General features: G+C 41.9%; 1 protein-coding gene across 1 annotated transcript in view; it reads left to right on the forward strand.

Annotated features, from left to right (window-relative positions):
• RAB38 (RAB38, member RAS oncogene family) overlaps positions 1-19,803 on the forward strand; it is a 123,031-nt gene extending 103,228 nt beyond the window's left edge. Inside the window, exon 3 of the mRNA XM_061628886.1 lies at positions 19,761-19,803. Within this exon, the coding sequence (XP_061484870.1) occupies positions 19,761-19,772 (12 nt within the window). The 3' untranslated portion in view covers positions 19,773-19,803. The remainder of the gene's footprint in view (positions 1-19,760) is intronic.
• The last annotated feature ends 1,159 nt before the right edge of the window (positions 19,804-20,962 follow it).

Genomic DNA, 20,962 nt, shown 5'->3' on the forward strand with positions numbered 1-20,962 from the left:
TGTTTATCAATATCTGAGAGAGTTACCAGAACATTTTTGGGTGAGTCTAAGCAGTCAGAACCACCGAAGAGGCACACCTGGTTAAGCTGGTGACAAATGGGTTAGCTAGTCACATCTGCTGTCTCTCACAGATGGCACAGAGAGGCAGTGCAGAGAGAAGGCAGGTGATAAAGCCATGGGGAATTGCCCCCTCTCTGATAAGAAAGTGTATAAAAATCCAAGCCTCACTCGACTCGGCACCCATCTCCAGCTGCAGTGGGTCAAAGAATGCAGGACTGATATGCCATCTATGTCATCTGATGGGTGAGATGTATTTTCATGTACATTGTAACTTTGACTCTGTAACAAGGCTTTGGGTGTAACTCAGTCCTTTCATTGTAACCTAATTAAGCAAGATGCACCTTCAAAGTCTTACCTTTTGATGTTAAATGAGCATATACAGCAACATTTTTCCTGCTGATTTGTATTATTTTCTGTTTCTGCTATGATGGCTAAACCCATTTAGAATGCAGTTTAATAGTTGTAGTGTGCAAGATATGAATAAATAGCGTATATTAGAAGAATATTTTGCTGTCTGAAGACTGACTCCCAAATAGAAAATTTCTGGTACCTTTCAAGACCCAAGAACCTTTGAGTGGGGTCTCTAACTATATCCGCCTACTTTTTGACAACTGCTGTTGGAAACCTGTGAGCTTAGGTGAAGTAATATTCAACATATGAAAGCTCTGGGTAGATACATATAAAGGGAGAAAGCAAGAACCATTGGCCCTAGGTGTCCAGAGGAAAGAGGGCCAGCCTTGCTTGTATCAACAGAATGAGCCACCTAGGAAGAGACCTTTTCATCTAGCTGGAAAAGCCTGATGTAGGCAGAGATCTTTTTCAGCATCTGCTACCTGAGATAATGATGTTGTTGATGATTATGTTGTTGATGATTATGTTGTTGATGATGATGACAATGATTTGTCTTATATGTAGTGGTGGCTGGTGCCTATTGGGACTGGTAGGGCAGAAGGCTGAAAGGTGGAGGCAGAGCTACTGACAGGCAGAGCCAACTAATTCTAGTTTTGTCTCCCTCCACCTCCCTCCTGAGTTCTACAAAAGCAACACAGACTCAGGAGGGAGGGCCTGATAGCCAGTGCCACCATCTGGATTGGTTGTAAGTAGGAAGGCAGGCATATGGAGGGGTTGGCTCAGGGCAGACAAAGGTTGGTGGGACAGTGCCCCATTCGCTGGAAGAAACCTAGCTCTACTGCCCATTTGCAAAGCAGGTGAAGCTAGGGGCCCTCCAAACAAGCTGTCCAAATAGCCATCAGGAGGTATCAGGTATGGGCCATGGCTCCCATTTTACAATTGTTTCACTCTGCTTTGTGTCATCACATGAACTGTCGAGTGATTAAGGAGGCTGCTTTGTTTCTAACATTCTCCAGGGCCCATTGCAACAATGCTGCAGTTTGAATTACCTTAAATTGTCAGCTTGCTGGAGATCGTAAGGGGGACAGCAGGGGTGGGAGTGGGAAACACTGTCACATTTTTGCAAGAATATATGATAGTTCTCTTAGGTGAAAAGCATGTGCAGCCTCTGAAGGATAAGATTCAAGAAAGCAGCAGAAGTAAAACGCAGCAATGCCTTTATGCTCAAGCTTGTACAAACCTGCCTGGTTCTGATAACGCAGTATATCTCTTGGAGGTGGGGAGTTACATGTTGATTTTTTAAGGCACCCAAACATTGTTTCTCCAAATGAAAGTGATAAGGGACTGTTTCAAGGAAAAACTTTGATACAGCTATAAAATACATGCAAGAGTAAGAGAGACGCCAGCATGTTAAAGATCTCTATACTCTCCAAGCGGGAAGAGAGGGTGACAGAAATCTACTGGTTGCTTGCTTTTTTTTTATCATTAATTTTATTCAAATTTTCAAACACAAAACAAAACAAAAAAGAAACAAATTAAACAATAAAATAAAATGTTGACTTCCGATTTGTCGCAGATCAGTTATAGGTCTATAATATATAACAAACCTGTCTCTTAATATATTACAAAATCACTTTCCTCCAGTAGTTATCTTAATTAATCATCAAATCTCATTAACATCACTTTATTCTTTCCGCAAAAAGTCAAAGAGAGGTTTCCACTCCTTGAGAAATATATCCATCAATTTTTCTCCAAATAAACATGTCAATTAATCCATCTCATCAAGTCTGCTAGGTCCAGTAATTTCAATAGCCATTTTTCCATTATCAGTGTTAATTCCATCTTCCAACTTCCATCCTTGCACCCATAATAATCTTGCTGTCATAGTCATATAGTAAGAGTCTGATGGGAATTTCCTTCATCACAAATATTTCCTTGCCATCAATTCTGAATGTGTTGCTGAAATATTGTTGTAAAGTCATATCTCTGTTCCTCTTTTTTATGAAATGCACTAGCACATCTCTTGAGAGTTTTTCCATTGTCACATATCTGGAATTAATTCTACAAATTTTCTCTATTTCAAGTTCCATCAAATCATTCCAGTCCAGAAATTCCATCGAAACATTGATAGCTTTATCTCTGATATCTTCATCAATTTCTCCAGGGACAATGCCGAATTCCAAACAGTAATCTTTATCTCCAGGGTCCACAAACTCCAAATATTTTTCCAGTTCCACACTTGATATATCTGTTCCAATCTCCACGACTTGCATCCTCCCTTTAATTTTTCTTTCATCTTCTATTGCTTGTCCAGTTATATCTTTGATCTCATCTACCTCCTCTCTCATAGAATCCCCTATTTCTTTCAGCTCCTGCTTCATTTTGCCAAATTCAATTTTCATCTCTTGTCTACCCTGTCTCAGCTCCCATTAAGCCATCTCAATCTCATCCATTATTTTCTGAAACATATTTAAAGAGAGGACCCCTTCCTGTACATCCAGGGTCTCAGCCACTTTCTTGATTGTCATTCTTAAGACCGAGAAAAAAAAAAACTTCCCGGAAGGATTGCTCCGCCTGTGGCTGCCTCTGAGATGAGCTCTGTCTCAGAGGAAGCTTTTTTCAGTTTAAAATCAGTCAAAAGGGAACTTTGACTGGTATAAATGTTCTCCCAGGCAAGGGTGAACCGAAGAGATTATCCACAGAAACTTTGTTGGGCTGTCGGTGGCTGGAATTGATCAGGAATTCCCTGGGAAAAGAAGGCATACCTAGCAGCCGAGGATGGAGTTAGGACTTCCAGCAAGCTGGACTGGAAAAAAGCGAGACGTTTTTCTTTTAAACGATCTACAACAGGCGAGCTTTCTTCTTATTATTTGGCTTAAATTACTACAGCAAAAGAGATTTGTTTAAGAATCAGCAATCAAGATACCTGGGTGAGTTACACTTCTCTCTTTTATACAAGGAATTAAGGAGGAGGAAAGAAAATTTTAAAAAAACTTATCTTATTTTTTTATGGCAAAAAGCCGGCCTGAATTTGGAAACTATAAAGATTAAAACGGATGAGGGGCAACTTACCCGAAGAGAAAATCTGATTTAGATGATTATTTGATTGATATATGTCTGGGACTATTTTTTCTTGGACTACTTTCTTTAGACGAATCTGCTGTTTGTGTATGTTACTAATTGTTCGGTGCTGTGAACCAAATTTGTTTTGCATTCTTGGACGTGCGGGAGATAAGAACTGTGCTGGCCAGATGATGTCAACAGGCATGGAATATTAACTCTTTTGTTGTTGGAAAAAAGCCTTTATGTTTGGGAACAGTGGTTAATATCAGAAATTAAAGGCTTCTTTTGGAATATTAACTCCTTTGTTGCTGGAAAAAGAAATAAATTGCTCTTTGCTTGGGAATAGTGGCTATATTGGAAATTGAAGGGTTTTTTTTTAATCTACTGGTTGCTTGCTAGGGCTGATGGTAGTTGTCATTCAGCCACATCTGGATGGCCAAAGGTTCCTCATTCCTGCATTGATGATGATGATGGACTGCCTTCAAGTCGATTCCGACTTATGGTGACCCTATGAATGGGGTTTTCATAGTAAGCGGTATTCAGAGGAGGTTTACCATCGCCTTCCTCTGAGGGTGAGAGGCAGTGACTGGCCCAAGGTCACCCAGTGAGCTTCATGGCTATGTGGGGATTCAAACCCTGGTCTCCCAAGTCCTAGTCCAACACCTTAACCACTATGCCACACTGGCTTTCCACTCCTGCGTTAGATTATCCCAAATTCTAGTACTAAGAGAAAAAAGAGGGAGGATTTATATCTCTCAGGCTAGCCATGATGGCTGTGTAGTGCTTCCTCCACAGTTGGAGACAGTATGCCTTTGAACACCAGTGAGGAGAGTGATGTTGCGCTCAGGTCCTGACTGTGAGCTTCTCATAGTCATCTGGATTGGCCACAGTGACAAGAGGATGCTGAACTACCTGGGCCTTTGACCTGAGCAGCAGGATTCTTCTTAAATTCTTGGCCATTGCCCATAATCCCTGCCTTCTTCAACTCTACACACTGTGCACTGTGACCTAGAGCCACCCAAAGTTAAATCTATGTTCTTGGTAAATGCAGTTGTGTAAGCCAGAGAAATTATGAACAGCATAAGAGCAGAATACTGGGTTTGGGCTAAGGAGTGTTGGGCATCACCATCTCTTTGTCCTAACCTGCCTGACAGGACTATTGGGACAATATAAAATTAAGAAAACTAGCTGAGCTACTTAGAGGATGATTGGGATAGAAATGTGACAAATATAACTAGTAAGAGCAAGAATTAGCATGACATAATGGCTAAGCAACTTAGCTATGAACAAAAAACCTCTGATGGTGTCATGACCTCACCTGAAGCTCTTATTCAGGCAATTTGCAATCTGCAAAGTGGAATAATAGTGGAAGAAATGTATGGTGTGAATGTGGCGTGAGATGATGCACGCCTCTCAAAAAGGGCAACATAAATGTTTAAAAAAAGGCAATTGCATTTGTACATTACTGGACTTTGTGCTGACTGGGGAAGTCTAGTGCTGGTGTCCAGGGCGGCATTAGGAATGCAGGAACATAGAAGGCTGTCTTGTACTTCCTAAGTGCAATATAGAAAGAAAATGCATTGACCAAGGAGTGAGAATTTTGCAGATGGGAGGCTGCTTTTGAATGTTCTTTCTGCATAACAGTAATGGATCAGTGTGGATGATATGGAGGGTTTGGCAGCAAAATCCACAAAAGGCTGGCAAAACACTGAACTAATGCCGCAACAGGAAAACAATTAGCCCAATATCAACTGAGGCAGAAGGTTCCAGCATGTCCAAACGCCACCTGCAAGTTAAAAAGCATCTCTTGGATGAGTCTGAAGGAGTTTGGCATGCTTTAGATAACCCAGGCAGGTGTCACGTTGACCTTAGCAGCCTGGAAGCTGGATAAAGCTCAAGATTTCATCTGGCCTATGATTGCTTTCAGAACCATCTTCCAGTTCCAAAACCAAGCAGATAAATAAAAATAGGCCCCGACAGTCAGAGTGTACTACATTGCCTGTGACAGACAGCTATGGGAAATCTCTGGGAGCTATGTTTTTAATGCCAGGAAGAGCTTGGTATCTTGTTTTATGGTTTTTCCCAAGAGCAGCCTACCTCAATACACAGGCTTTATTTAAAAGATGTGTCTTTTATTTTATTTTTTGCACCGTTTATAGTGCAAAATTTCACAGAGCAGTTTATGTTATGATTAGAGATGGAAAGATCTGTCTGTTTCAGTTTTCTCAGTTTCTTGTTTTTCCAATCTTAAATTCAGTTCTCCACATTTCTGCAGCAGTCTGCATTTTTTTTAAAAAAAATCCTCATGAAAATTCTTCAGCATTTTAGTGCAATTTTCACCTGATACATTTTTGTATGCAGTTTTAACTAATGTACACATTTTTCCAAGCAATGTTCCCTAATTTTTGCATGGTAATTTCACTCATATATTCATCTTTATGCACACTTTTCCCTATGCATTTTTGTCAACATTGTTCGGTTGGTGAAGTTCATCGCAAAATTCAATTAATTGTGAATTTTGAAACAATGCTGTGTTTCAGGTCTCATATTGTTTTGGAAAGTATGAATTTGATAGATTTGGCTTGAAATGCAAACTGAATCAAAATTCTCACCCATCCCTAATTATAATCAAGGGTTTGAAGCAGGTTTTTCGTTTACTAAGAAGATGAGTAAGGAGGGAAATGACATATATGTGTGTGTGTGTGTGTGTGTGTGTACGGTGTGAAGAAAGTAGATGGAGACATTTTTCTTCCTCTTCTCATAATACTAGAACCCGGGTTCATCTCATGAAGCTGTAGGATAGCAGATTCAGAAGGTACATCATCACACAGTGCATAGTTAAACTATGGAATTTGCTACCAGAAGATGTGGCGATGGCCACTAACTTGGATGGCTTTAAAGGGGGATTTGACAAAATTCATGAAGGATCAAACTATCAATGGCTACTAGTAGAGATAGGAGACAAATCTGAAGAGTTCACATTTTAAAGCTAACCTCCCTAATTTGCCCTTTCCAAAAGTATCTGCCAAATGAACCACAGCCACCGCTGAAAATTTATACATCTCTGAATTTTGCCATGCAGTGCTCCAGCCATGTAATGTGTACAAAAGATGCATGTGTTAGGGTAAAGTCTGCATAAAAAAGGCATACCTTAGTGAAAATAGCATAACATACAAGAATGCACTCTATTCGGGGAGATTGCTTTGCAAAAAAAAAAAGGCAAAATTGCATGCAAAACTGTGTATGCTAGAAGAAATGCATACCAAAATGCTGACAAATTCTCATGAGGACCTTTAAAAGCAAAGAATAAAAATGAAAACGGATGTGGGAATGTGTAGAACCAAATTTAAGATCAGAAAAATGAGAAACAGAGAGGAAGCAAAACTGGCAGACTTGCTCATTCCTAGCTACTAGTTATGATGGCTATATTACCTCCATTACCAAGAGCAGCATGCTTCTGACTACCAGAGGAAGAGAAGCTTATTGTGCCGATGTCCTGCTTGTGGGTTTCCCAGAGGCATCTGGTTAGCCAATGTGGGGAAAAGGATCCTAGCTACTAGTCCCTAGGATACAGCATAAAACCTGAGGAGCTGAGAATTAAAAACTGGACAAATGCAAAAGGCCTGGGAAAATAAAAAATGTCTTAGTGCAACCAAGTGGGCCTCAGGCAATCCTCTCTGGCTGGGATGCCAACAGGGAAAAGGCCCTCTCTCCATGCACCTTAGAGAACAACCCTCTGTTTGAAAAGCTGGCAGAGGACAGCCTTCTATTTGAGGAGCTGTCCGATCCAATTCTGGTTTGAAGATCATGGACTACAGGAAGGAAGTTGCCCATCAACAGGTGCTAGATATATGCTAAACCCCACCATGCAATTTTACAAAAGTTTTTGCTCACAGCAAAAGAGGGGTTGTTTTTTCTGCCTCTTTTGCAGAGAACAGAAGAACTTCCATGAGCATTCAGGGGTGAGTGGAAGAGCTGTCTTCTTGCCATATTAAATTCACAAGGTGGACAAGTGGTGTTTTAAATCCATACCCGCCTCAAAAAATCCCCCCTCTTTTGGTTGAACACTGAGGTGTGGGGCTTTTCTCCCCAAAGCTTATCAGACAGCAGCACTTCCTACACTGATCATGCGACCATGTGATGTCATTGGGAGTACTGCGGACTGGTAAACCTTTGAGTCAAGAGTCTTGCCCCACTGCAAAGTGCAAGTGGGCCTTTTCTAAAAAGTTAAAAGAAGAGCTTGGAAAAGTTACTTTTTTGAACTACAACTCCCATCAGCCCAATCCAGTGGCCATGCTGGCTGGGGCTGATGGGAGTTGTAGTTTTAAAAAGTAACTTTTCCAAGCTCTGGACTTAAAAGCTACTTTCACACTTAACAGTGGCACAGTCACCTCCAGGCTATCAAGGCAAGGCAAGGAGTCAAGTGCACACCAGTTGGTGCAATTGAAGTGGATTAAAGCATTTTGTGCCTCTGATGCAATAAATCTACTTTTTATAAACAGGCACACTTTTTTGTGGTTAAGAAAGTGATGGGAGAAATGTGCTGATAATAAATAAAATGAATAAATAGTGCAGGACAAACAAAACCACCGTCCAGAATATGTAAAAGTTACAGGATTTCAGTAGGAAGTTATGGGATATGCACTAATTAGATAATTGGATACACAGCAGCCTACCCACCTAGGGATGGGGGAGAAATTTGATTTGATCACATTTAAAGCCAAACTTATCAAATTTGCGCTTTCTGCAACAACGAGAACCAAAACACAGCCATCCTATGAAATTCACGCTCCTCTGAATTTTGTAATGCAGTTCTCTAACCAAACAATGTTTACATGCATATATAAAATGCATATATTAGAGGGACATGTGCATTAAAATGAAGATCTTGGTGAAAATAGCATCCAAAAATGCACTGTTAGAAGAAATTGCTTTCCAAAAACGTATACATTAGTCAAAAGTGCCTACAGAAATGTGTTTAGGAGAAATTTGCACTAAATTGCTGAAGAATATTCAGGAGGATTTTTTATTTTAAAAATCACAAGCTGCTGCAAAAAGGTGGAGATCTGAATTTCTGTTTGGAAAAATGATTTGTTTCACTCATAAACACTTCTGGAAAAGCAGAATATTAATATTTCTGGAGGAATCTGGCAGAAGCAGATTCCATAAGCATCCCTATTACATCCAGTATTATTCTGTTCTTCAGGTAGCTTAGTTAAAACTATATGGTGCTTTTTATTGGAGGTTTTTGCTCCAATAAAGGAGCAACTGCTACTGACCATTAAACTGAAGTCCAGCCTGCTCTTGGACATAACAGGAGTGTCATATGCAGAAATCAGCAGGTAATGCATTTCACAGCACACAGAGATAAACATTATCCTATATGTACTAATGGCAAAGTGCCAGTCTTTCCTTATATAGACCAAACCATACCATCCAAGTATTAGAAGGAACCCCAAAGCTTGCAGAAGCATTTTTCTCCCAAAAAGAAAAGCAGCTCTAAGGGGGAGGTGAATCCGAAAGAGTAGAATGAAGACTGAGCTTGCACAGTGAACAAAAAACACTGTAGTGTAGTATGATCTGACTTTTTAAGAGGCAGACACAGATTAGGAAACAGTAAACTTAGGGGGCTGCATATGGAATGTAGATTCCTGGAAAGGGGCACAGCTAGCTAGCTGGAACATATTTCACACTGCAACATTTTGTTACAGGCATGCTTTATCTGCTAGATTCTGCAGATCGAACTGCAGTCAGAAGCCTAACTACAGGGGAATGTTCAGAACTTGGCAACTGGCTCATTTGCAGGAAGCCTGCATCTCTGTGTCAGCCTGCCCATACCTTAGGTTCCACTTCTGGAGCCCTATTGAAGAGCCTACCTGTCAAGGAGGTGAGAATGGTATGCACACAGATGAAGGCATTTTCAGTGGTGGCTCCACACCTTTGAACTGCAGTACTACAGGATATCAGGCCCCATCCCTTGCGTGTTTGAAAAAGGCCCTAAAGCAGGGGTTCCCAAACTATGGTCCCTGGACCACCAGTGGTCCGCGAGCTTCATTCAGGTGGTCCACGGCATGGCCATATTAAATATTCATATTGATTTTTAATTGGCTTTTTATTGCATATTATTATTGCATATAATATGCAATGAAAAGTCGATATATATATATATATATATGGTATTATAAGTTGAATTTCATGGAATGCAAACTGAAATACAATATAAGAAATAAAAGAGGCAATGCAAATACAGTTAAAAATCATACAGCATACAGCACAGTGCATTTGAATTGCTACAACCAGCAGAAAAATCATTAAGTGGTCCCCAAAGACCACTGGCAATTTTCAACTGATCTGTAGAGGGAAAAGTCTGGGATCCACTGCCCTAAAGGGTTATTGCTTTCTATAATGCAGATGTGGCCCTGGACCCCTGTTATGCTTAGTTTATGCAAGCCACAGTATTTTATAAAATGGGAGGGGGGGAACGAAAGTATGTGAGGAATCTGAAAAAGGAAAACAGTTGTGAGCAAAACCACCAAGGACTGGCTGTGAGAGTGTAGAACAAAGAGAGGGATCTGGCAGCCACCTCATTTTAAAGCAGCTTCACTTAATTACTTTGAGACGCAGCTATTAAGGTCATCCCTAGTATACCTCCCAATGACAGTCAAGAATAATTCTCTTCTCGCCTTCTAGTTTCAAATCACTCCCCAGAACAGCAGCAATTCTAACAAATCCTTGCTGTTAGGGAAGGTTGCAAATTTAAACTCCTTTCCATGTAGAATTGTTCTGCCTTATGTCTCCAAGGAAACGGGGAGTTTATGTAGAATGAGATTATACTGGGTTTTTTCCTTCTCTTTCGCCTTCCTCCTGGTTGGTCCCCAACATTTTTCTTCAGAAGTGTCAAACCTGTAATAAGCCTCAGGGGTTATGGATGAGGGTGGTGGTCTGCAGTAGTGGAGTGCAGGGTCTCTTCATGATAGTCACAGCCATGCCCCTCATTCTTTCTTTGCTGCGGAGTTGAGAATGAGATCCTTGTCAATGTCTTCTCCCTAGGAGCCAATAAGCACAAAAGAGGAGTGTTAGCTACTGAAAAGAGTCTTATCATTGACTGACTCACCTCCTTTCACTCCAATTGGCTCCAATCAGCAAGAAAGGACAAGGAAGCATATTAGAAGACTCTTCTCAGTGGCTAACACACTCTCCTTTCATATTGATTGGCTCATAGGATTATGAGAGACCCTGAAGACATAGAGGTCCTGCTGGGACCCTGCTCCCAAAAAAGTAAAGGATCTAGGACCCCCTGAGAGCCTGGACAACTACACCACTGGTGGTCTGAGGAGACCTGAGTTCAAATCCAGTTTCAACATAAAGCCAACCGGCAACCTTAAGCCTGCCTCTCTCCGCCTAATTAACTTACCACTAGGGAGGGAAGGTTCTGTCAATTTCGTCCCTCTCCATTTCTCTTTTTTCCAGTCTTAAATTCAATACTCCACATTCTGCAGCAATTTGCGATATTTAAAAAAAAATCCCCATGAACATTCTTTAGCATTTTAGTGCAAATTTCTCCTGATAATGATTATTAGGCAGGCGCCATCTCTGCTATCTTTTCTGCGCCTTTTGAAGACTTTCCTCTTTCAACAAGCCTTTTAGGTTGAGACCTATCCCAGTCTGCGTCTGTCTAGAATTGCTTAATATGTTTTTTTAATAATGTTTTTAACCCTTTTTAAGGTTGTTGGGTTTTTTTTTTTAAAAAAAGTTTTTAATGCTGTTTTGTTTTAATGTATTTTAAGATCTGTTTTTATGATGTTTTAAAGTGTTTTTAGTGCTCTGTTTGCCGCCCTGGGGCTCCTGCTGGGAGGAAGGGAGGGTACAAATTAAATAATAAATAAATAATAAAACACATTTTTTTGTAAGCAGTTTCTCCTGATGCAATGTATGTTTGGATGTTACCTGCACTAAGACATTCATTTTTATGCACACCTTCCCCCAAGATATGCATTTTTGTAAACCTTGTTTAGTTGAAGAACTGCATTGCCAGATTTGGATAAGTGAGAATTTTGAAAGATGGCTGTGTTTCTGTTCTCCTATTGTTTTGGAAAATGCAGATTTGATAGATTCAGTTTTAAATGGCTACTAAGAATTGTGCTAGGCTAGTAACTTGTGTAAATGCATTTGCAAGACTGTGTTCACTCCCTTTTTGTTTGTTTGTTTGCTTGTTTGTTTGAACCACTTTCACAGGGCCAACACCAGGCTTGACTAGGCCCTTGGACACCAGCCTGCCCCGGGCCCACGGCTCCCACCCGCACCTACCTCTCCTATATACATCCATAGATATATACATCCATATACATACACATACAATATATAATTCACTAGAAAAGACAATAATGCTGGGGGAAAACAGAAGGAAGTAGAAAAAGAGGGAGGCCAAACAAGAGATGGATTGATTCCATAAAGGAAGCCACAGACCGGAACTTACAAGATCTGAACAGGGTGGTTCATGACAGATGCTCTTGGAGGTTGCTGATTCATAGGGACGCCATAAGTCATGATCGACTTGAAGGCGCATAACAACAATAATACAACATATATATTGCTTTAATGGCTAGTGGCCTCCAAATTCGTGAAATAAATAATTTGCTTGTCATTTTCAATCAAGATTGGTTCCCATAAATCTGGATTGAATTCTACCCACAAAATGGCACTTACATGCAACTCCTCTCCCTCAGTCTGGTATGGCTGGAAAGCAACATAATCTAGGCCAGGGTTAATCAATGTGTTGCCCTTCAGATGTTTATGACTACAACTCCCATCATCCTGCTGACTGGGAGGGTGGGAGTCCTAGCGTACAATGTCTGCAGGCTACCATGTTGACTACCCCTGATATAGGCTGTCTCTGTGGGCTCTGTTTTGCAGGTTTGAGTGTGGTAATAGTATAGGCCTTGAATTGTGATATTGTTGTGAATGTCCTCTGCCAAAGAGATTAATGTTCCCTGTAATCATTTGGCTCAAAAAATAATGGGCTTAAGTTTTACTGAGGGAGGCTGTTCCTCTTCAAAAGTGATGAAGTGGAACTTCTCAATAATGGTCAGCAGTGAGAAAGAGAAGGCGTGGGGGGGGAACCAGTGGACCACAGGACAGGAAGTCTGGAAATGATTGAAACAAGAAGGGATTTATGGTGCCCCGAGCAGAGGCAATCTCCAAGCCAAGGATAAGACTTTTACTAGCAACCCAGTGTGTTTCTTTCCTATCTGATTTCCTGGAGGACAGCTTGAGATATCCATACAGCCCCATAAGTCTCAGTTAAAGGAGCAAATGCCATCCCTCCCTTTCAGAACTTCGATGTACTGTATAATTTATAAGCAGTTCAGGAAGGCTAATGTGAAAATCAGCTCAATGTATTCAGAATACGGGCTGGAGCCTTTCAAAGACCAGCATCGTCTGGCATGAAGGCCGAGACGGGCTTTTAAAATTGTTTTGAGCTGATGCAAAGTTTTGACTAATAGAATATGAGGCAGGCAGGCAGAAATAATATGCTGCTGAGTCAGAACAATGGTTCATCTACTACCCCAAGACAGTCTAGCCCAGAGTTTCCCAAACTTCTGAAGGGAGGCACACTCCCTTTCCCAGTTTTACAATTCAATTCTGATTTAAAAGGGATGCACACTTTAACATTGGTGAGGGGGTTTGAGAGTGTCGAAGAAGCTGAGAGCAATGCCGTCAGGAGTCTAGACCAAGAGGCTAAACTCCTAGCAGGGGCACCCAAGGCGGAATGGTCAAAGTGGAGACACCAGACTAAGATGCATCCAAACTCAGAGGAAGGCAATGGTAAACCACCTCTGAATACCTCTTACCACGAAAACCCTATGAACAGAGTATCCAAAATGCAACACGAGAGAGTACTGGAAGATGAGACTCCCAGGTCAGAAGGCACTCACCGAGCTACTGGGGAAGAACAAAGGACAAGTACGAGTAGCGCTGTGACTAATGACACAGCTGGGTCAAAGCTGAAAGGAAGCCCAGAGGCTGATGAGCACAGATGCGAAAGGAGAGTCCAGAGTTGTACGACACACACAATAGGAACATGGAATGTGAGAAGCCACAGACCTGAACTTACAAGATCTGAACAGGGTGGTTCATGACAGATGCTCTTGGAGGTCACTGATTCATAGGGTCGCCATAAGTCGTAGTCAACTTGGAGGCACATAACAACAACAAATGTTTACAACGATAAAGGGTTATTTGTAGAATGTGTAAGTATTAGTCACCCACAATGGGGCTTGCTTGTGACTCATGCATAGATACAATGGCCACTCTCCGCTGAGGGTGAGTAAAGTCTCTCTATAACAGATGCCACAGAATGATTCTGTTGTGACAAGGGAGGGACATGGCATAGGGCTGGTCAAAATGCTCTCCCCTATTTCAAAACTCCATCCACCATGAAATGGACATGGGGGTGTCCCCAACCCAGGATGGGTGATTTTCACAGTTCAGAAAAACTTACCAGAGCTCTTCAAAAAGTCCACACTACTGTAAGATTCCCCAGAATGTCCTGCTCTGAAGGTCCATTTTGAAGGAAGGAAAAGGAGGCACCATTGGCATCTGTCACCTCCCCCCAAAAAATAACCATTGGATTAGGGCATTTTGAGAAATTTAAAATGGCTCACACCAACCCAGTGGAGCTTTGAAGAACTCCAGGAAATCTACTGCTGAAAATTGTTCCCCCAACCTCTCCAAATTCAAATGAAGGGAGGTGGTTTCACCCATTAATTCAGGTCAGACTTTGAGTCTTTTGAAAGTTCAGCCCAACACTAGTGCCAGAATGATCACTCACCAGTCAGCCTGACTGAGAGGAAGGATTGCAAGAGCAGTGACTCATACAGAGACACAGTGGATAGCCTCCTCTGTGAGTAGGTTCATTGGTCTCAACAAAGGGCCTTTAATTATTCAGTGTACTGTTCTTCACAGCACATGGGCAGTTCTATCCCAGCAAGAACTGGTCTGCGTTGATGGGCAACAGCTCTCTAGGGAATTAGCAGACATTTTTCCTAGCTCTGCTGCCTCATATTCTTTAATTGGAAATGCCAAGGGTTGAACTAGGGACCCAACACATGCAACATGTGTGTCCTGCTGCGGAATGAGGGCTTCACCAGAGCCTAGGTCATGGTTACACATGGTTACATGGGGTCCTACTGGGAGGAAGGGCGGGATATAAATCAAATGATGATGATGATGATGATGATACACAGAAACACAGGAAACCGTCTTCTACTGAGTTAGACCATTGTTCCCCCTAGCTCAGTATTGCCTACTCTGACTGACAGTGGCTCTCCTAGGTTTCAGGCAGGGAGTCTTTCCTAGCCTGCCTGGAGATACCACTGGGATCGAATCTGGGACTTTCTGCATCCAAGGCAGATACTCTCCCACTGGGCTACAATGCTTCCTGGGTTAGCTCAGGATCATCTGAAAGTATAAAAGAAGGGGCTGCCTGTGAACAGGGGCAGTGTGTAGTTTCTCACCACCGGTGGTAGCTGGTGGCTCCATGTCAGCGTGGCAGTGGAATCTGGTCTGAGTTCTAGTCTGAACTTTCAAGGAGCTATCCAAGGAAAGCACCTTGACAGCTCCTTGAAAGTTTGGACTAAAACCCAGAACAGATTCCACTGCCCCAATAGCCACAACTCTACTGGACTCTATTAGGCTGGTCTAGCAAAGAAAAATGGGGGCCAAATGGTATGTATGTTAAATGGGTGGCAGGGCCAGCCCTACCATTAGGTAGAATGGGACAGCTGCCTCAGGTAGCACATGCTGAGGGGTAGGGAGTGGACAGAGCTATGTCCCACATGGTTTGCCCTGCAGCCCCTAAACCATCCTGTTGCCCTCAGGTGCGATGAAGATGCTGCCCTGTTGCCAGTGTCCAAGTAAGATCCAACTGCCAGGCTGGTTGGGTTTTATACACGGAGTGAGGAGAGGTGTCATCTCGTCCTTTACCACAGGAAGCAAAATGTCTTCAGCTGGCCCTGTTGGGTGATCACATTTAACATGTCTAGTCTAAAAAAAAAAAGCTCCTCCTCAAAGCTGATATTTGTACCAGGCAGGAAGCCACTCTTGATATCAATAATGGATCCCCTTTTGCGTTCTCCTCCACAAGCACCACTGAATTGATTGGAGCTACTCCCATTAGAGCCACCAAGTGCCCTAAGGCCCCATCTTCACTTTACATTTTTATCAGTATCCTATCAGTTAGTTTTGATTCTCTCCCTTTCTCATTTTTTCTAATCTTAAATTCAATCCTCATTTCTGCAGGAATTTGTTTTTTTTAAAAGAATTCCTCATAAAAATTCTTCAGCATAGTAGACACAGATGCCAGTCTGGAACAGAAATAGTTGTGTGGTGTCCATATTAGGAATGGAAAGATCTGTCAATTTTGGTTCTCTCAGTTTCTCATTTTTCCAGTCTTAAATTCAATTTTCCACATTTCTGCAGCAATTTGTGGTGTTTTTTTTAAATCCTCATGAAAATTCCTCAGCACTTTAGTGTGAATTTCTCTCAATAGCCACATTTTTATATGCAGAGTTGACTAAGGTACGCATTTTCCCAAGCAATTTCTCCTGATACAGCAATTTCATAATATCTTCATTTTTATTCACACTTTCCCCTAATATATGCAATTTTGTAACCATTGTTTGGTTGAAAAACTGCATTGCAAAATTCAGGTATTTGCGGATTTCAAAGGATGGCTATGATTCGGTTCTCATATTGTTTCTGCAAATGTGAATTTAATAGATTTAGCTTTAAATGCGAACTGAATTGAATCTATCCCCCAGACCTAATCCCCACTTTAAAACAGCCATGGCTTCTTCCAAAGAATCCTGGGAACTATAGTTGTTAAGACTGCTGAGAGTCGTTAGGAGACCCCTGTTCTTCCTCACAAAGCTACAGTCCTCAGTTCCCTGGGGAGATGAGTTGATTGTTAAACCACTCTGGGAATTGTAGCTCTGTGTGGTGCCTGCCAGAATTTTGGACTACAACTCCCTACATCCTTGACCACTGACCATCCCGACAGGGGCTGATGGGCTTGGTAGCTCAAAGCATCTGGAGTGTATACAGTTGAGGAAAGGTGTCCTAGCTTTACTTCTTGTTGGCTGAACTCATGGTGGTGGCAGAGGCAATGACTGGAAAACCAATTAAGGACACATTCTTTCAGAAGTGTTTTATTTTGAAATTAAAGATTACAAGAAAATGATGGTTGGCGAGAGTTGCAAACATCTTGCAGTGATTCAATGTCCTTGATTCCAAATTACTCTTCCTTCCTGCCTTTCTCTGCCTAGTGTGGTTCATTGCCAGCAGAAAAAAAAACCCTTCATGTTATTCCAAGGGCATCCTTATTATCCAAGACTCAAAGGCTTCTTCTCACAATTGATACTGATTATGTTATGTGTACTCACAGCTGGACTTGTATATACTTATTGAACTGGAGCCCTCAATTGCATAACTCCAGCATGTTTGAGATATGGTCTGCTGTCCTGCTCATCCTATTTACTGACAGTGCAAGGCAAGGTATGAAGTGGCTGCATTGGAGTCTGGCATGTCTTTCTTTTTGATGCCTCCATAGCAGGATATGAGAAGGCATTGGTTTCCATTCCACCCTGTATTCTTTGCGTGCAGCACTGTTTCCATTCCACTGCAGTTTACATTCTGCCCCAAACAACATTATCCGTCTCACTGTCCGCTCTGATGAAATCGCAGCATTTCTCCTAATATATACATGTTGCTGCAGACACTTTTGCCTCACACAGACATCTTTGCAGAGCAATGCATTTCTGTATCTTATTTTCATGAATAAATGAATTTTTATGCACACTTTGCCCTGATATATGCAATGATGAGCATGTTACTTGGCTGGAGAACTGCATTGCAAAATTCGGAGGAGTGCAAATGTTGAAGGACGGCCGTGTTTCACTTTGCATATTGTTTCAGAAAGTGCAAATGAGGTAAGTTCACCTCTAAATGTGAACTGAATCCAATTTCTCCCCCACACCTAATTACCTGGTGCATGATGTTCTGCCACCTGAGATAGAGCTGCTGCTGCCCTCTATGATGCTCCTGAACATTGACCTCCTCCTCCTTTTCTTTTTCCCACCTCTGCATCAATGCCTTCCACCCAACAATGCCTTTCTCTAGCAAAGAGCCCTAAGAAACAGAGGGCATTTCCAGAGTCAGGCATCATAGGCAGGGCAGCCCCACAGCAGCAGCCAATACTACACAGAGTTTAAGAATAGTAAACTCTTAGGCATGAGCATCGTTAAACTTTTAAACTTTAAGGAGTATTTGCCATGGCAAAGCAGCAGCGATGCTGGCACGCCCAGAATGTCTCACTCTAAGGCAGCCTTTCCCAACCAGTGTGCCTCCAGATGTGGTTGGACCACAACTCCCATCAGCCTCAGCCAGCATTGCCAATGGTCAGGAAAGATGGGAGTTGTGGTCCAACAACGTCTGGAGGCACACTGGTTGGGAGAGGCTGCTCTAAGGGAAGACTCCTCCTGAGAGCAAGGCATTCTGACATGGAGAGCCCTGCAGGAATGCTGCTAATCTCTGCTGCAATGGCAAAGTGGTGGCAGTGTTCCTTGAGTGCTAAATGGTGGTGGGTGGCCAGGCAAAGATGCATTAATCTGTGGCCCTTTCCATAACACTAGCTGTGGCAAAGATCTTAGTGGGCTGTTTGGCCCTTGTTAACACCGTCATTGTTGGGTTGACGTTGATTAACATCAAGAAGATGAAAGTAATGACAACAGAAGATTTATGTAACTTTAAAGTTGACAATGAGGACATTGAACTTGTCAAGGATTATCAATACCTCGGCACAGTCATTAACCCAAATGGAGACAATAGTCAAGAAATCAGAAGAAGGCTAAGAATGGGGAGGGCAGCTATGAGAGAACTAGAAAAGATCCTCAAATGCAAAGATGTATCACTGAACACTAAAATCAGGATCATTCAGACCATCGTAATCTCTATGTATGGATGTGAAAGTTGGACAGTGAAAAAGCAGATAATCAACTCATTTGAAATGTGGTGTTGGAGGAGGGCTTTGAGCATTCCATAAAAAGACAAATAATTGGGTGCTAGAACAAATTAAACCAGAACTATCAATAGAAGCTAAAATGACAGAACTGAGGTTATCATTCTTTGGACACATAATAAGAAGACCTGATTCACTAGAAAAGACAATAATGCTGGGAAAAACAGAAGGGAGTAGAAAAAGAGGAAGGCCAAACAAGAGATGGATTGATTCCATAAAGGAAGCCACAGACCTGAACTTACAAGGTCTGAACAGGGTGGTTCATGACAGATGCTATTGGAGGTCACTGATTCATATATTTATTTATTATTATTTATTTAATTAGTTTGTATCCCGCCCTTCCTCCCAGCAGGAGCCCAAGGCGGCAAACATAAAAAAAAATCTTAAAATAAATTAAGACAAAACAGTGTTAAAAACATTTTTAAAACTTTTTAAAAAAGGGTTAAAAACATTATTAAAAGCATATTAAGCAATTCTGACACAGACACAGACTGGGATAGCTCTCAACTTAAAAGGCTTGTTGAAAAAGAAAAGTCTTCAAAAGGCGCCAAAAAGATAGCAGAGATGGGGCCTGCCTAATATTCAAAGGGAGGGAATTCCACAGGGTAGGTCCTGCCACACTAAAGGTCCGTTTCCTATATTGTGCAAAACGAACCTCCTGATAAGATGGTATCTGCAGGAGGCCCTCACCTGCAGAGTGCAGTGATCGATCAGGTATGTGAGGGGTAAGACAGTCTTTCAGGTATCCTGGTCCTGAGCTGTATAGGGCTTTGTACACCAAGACTAGAAACTTGAACTTGGCCCAGTAGCAAATGGGCATTCATAGGGTCGCCATAAGTCGTAACCCACTTGAAGGTACATAACAACAACAGCAACACCTTGAGAGCTACACCATAATGAATAAATACCAGATTTTAAAAAGAAAAATAGAAAAGAAGCACCTTATATCTGAGTGTGTGTTGTTGTGTGTTATTACAGTAATATTAGGTTCATTGTGTTATTCTGGTGACTGTTATCTATCACATTGTAATTATGGCTGCCTCATCATTAAAAGGGTGGTGGAAACTGCAGTGATGGCAAAGTGTATATCACCAAGCAATAGAACTAATATGGCATGTGCCCAAGTATGTCTCCTGTGGCTCAAAAAGTTACAGAAAGACTTTAAATGTTAAGGGTATAATCTGTTTTTTCTCTCTCTCTCTCTTGCCAGGCTGGTCCTTAATCCAGATAAAAGAGAATAAATTACACTCAGGGCTCTCCAGTGGCTTGGAAAGGAGGGAGAACAGGTGTGCAGACACGATCTTTGAATAACATTAATTATATTCTGTTTTTCTTCTGATGATAACCCCCATGTATTACGATTCTAAAGTCTGCCTGAACCACCAGGCAGTGTGCGCAGATTGCACTGAAATAAATGAAATAGCTGATCTATGTGTCTAAGAGGGGGTCTCCACAAAGGTCAACAGACCCCGTGCCATCCTTCCCTTCCTCTGCCAACTGCCAGCCTTTGACCCATGTCCACTCCCATATGCAAATCCAGACTTTGTGGCTCCCTCTGGTTACATTTTATACTAATAATGGACTCCAGTGCACAAAAGCTTATACCATGAGAACATTTGTTAGTCTTTAAGACAGGGGTGGGGAGCCCTTTTCAGCTTCAAGGACTCATTCCCTACTTGGCAACCTTCAAAGACTGGGAAGAGCCAGTGGTGGGCGGAGTCAGAGAGAAAAGTGGGTGGGGCAATGTATGTAAATTTGATCGTTGTACAGTTTTCTGCACATACACACTCCTCTCTTTCCTCCATCAAGGCAAGCAAGAAGCATAATCAGAGTTTGAGGACACAGTCACTCCAGGAGCGAATGAAACAGGGTCTGTAAGAGGCACGGCCTGGGGGAGGAGGTGCAGCCTGAAGGGAGTCTTAAGGGCAAGATGGAAAAACTAGGAGGGCTACATTTGACCCCAGGCCTGATTGGGCTGACACAATTAAATGGGAACTTGCCACCAACAAAAGCAGCATACAAATCCTGGCAATGGACAAGTTCTACCTTTATTTATTATTTATTTATTTATTTTATTGCATTTTTAGACCGCCCTATAGCAATAAGCTCCCAGGGCGGTGTACAGCATAATAAAACAGGTTAAAATACAGGTGGATGTAAATACAATACACAATAAAACATAATTAAAGATTTTCAAATTTAAATTCAAATTTTAAAATTTTAAAATGCCTGGGCAAAGAGGTAGGTCTTTACCTGGCGCCGAAAAGATAACAGAGAAGGCGCCAGGCGTATCTCGTCAGGGAGGGCGTTCCATAGTTCGGGGGCCACCACTGAGAGGGCCCTAGCTCTAGTTATCGTTCTCCGTGCCTCCCTATGCATTGGGACACAGAGAAGGGCCTTCGACGTCGAGCG

The sequence above is a fragment of the Rhineura floridana genome, chromosome 5 (genome assembly GCF_030035675.1).
Source record: "Rhineura floridana isolate rRhiFlo1 chromosome 5, rRhiFlo1.hap2, whole genome shotgun sequence".
NCBI classification, from domain to species: Eukaryota; Metazoa; Chordata; class Lepidosauria; order Squamata; family Rhineuridae; genus Rhineura; species Rhineura floridana.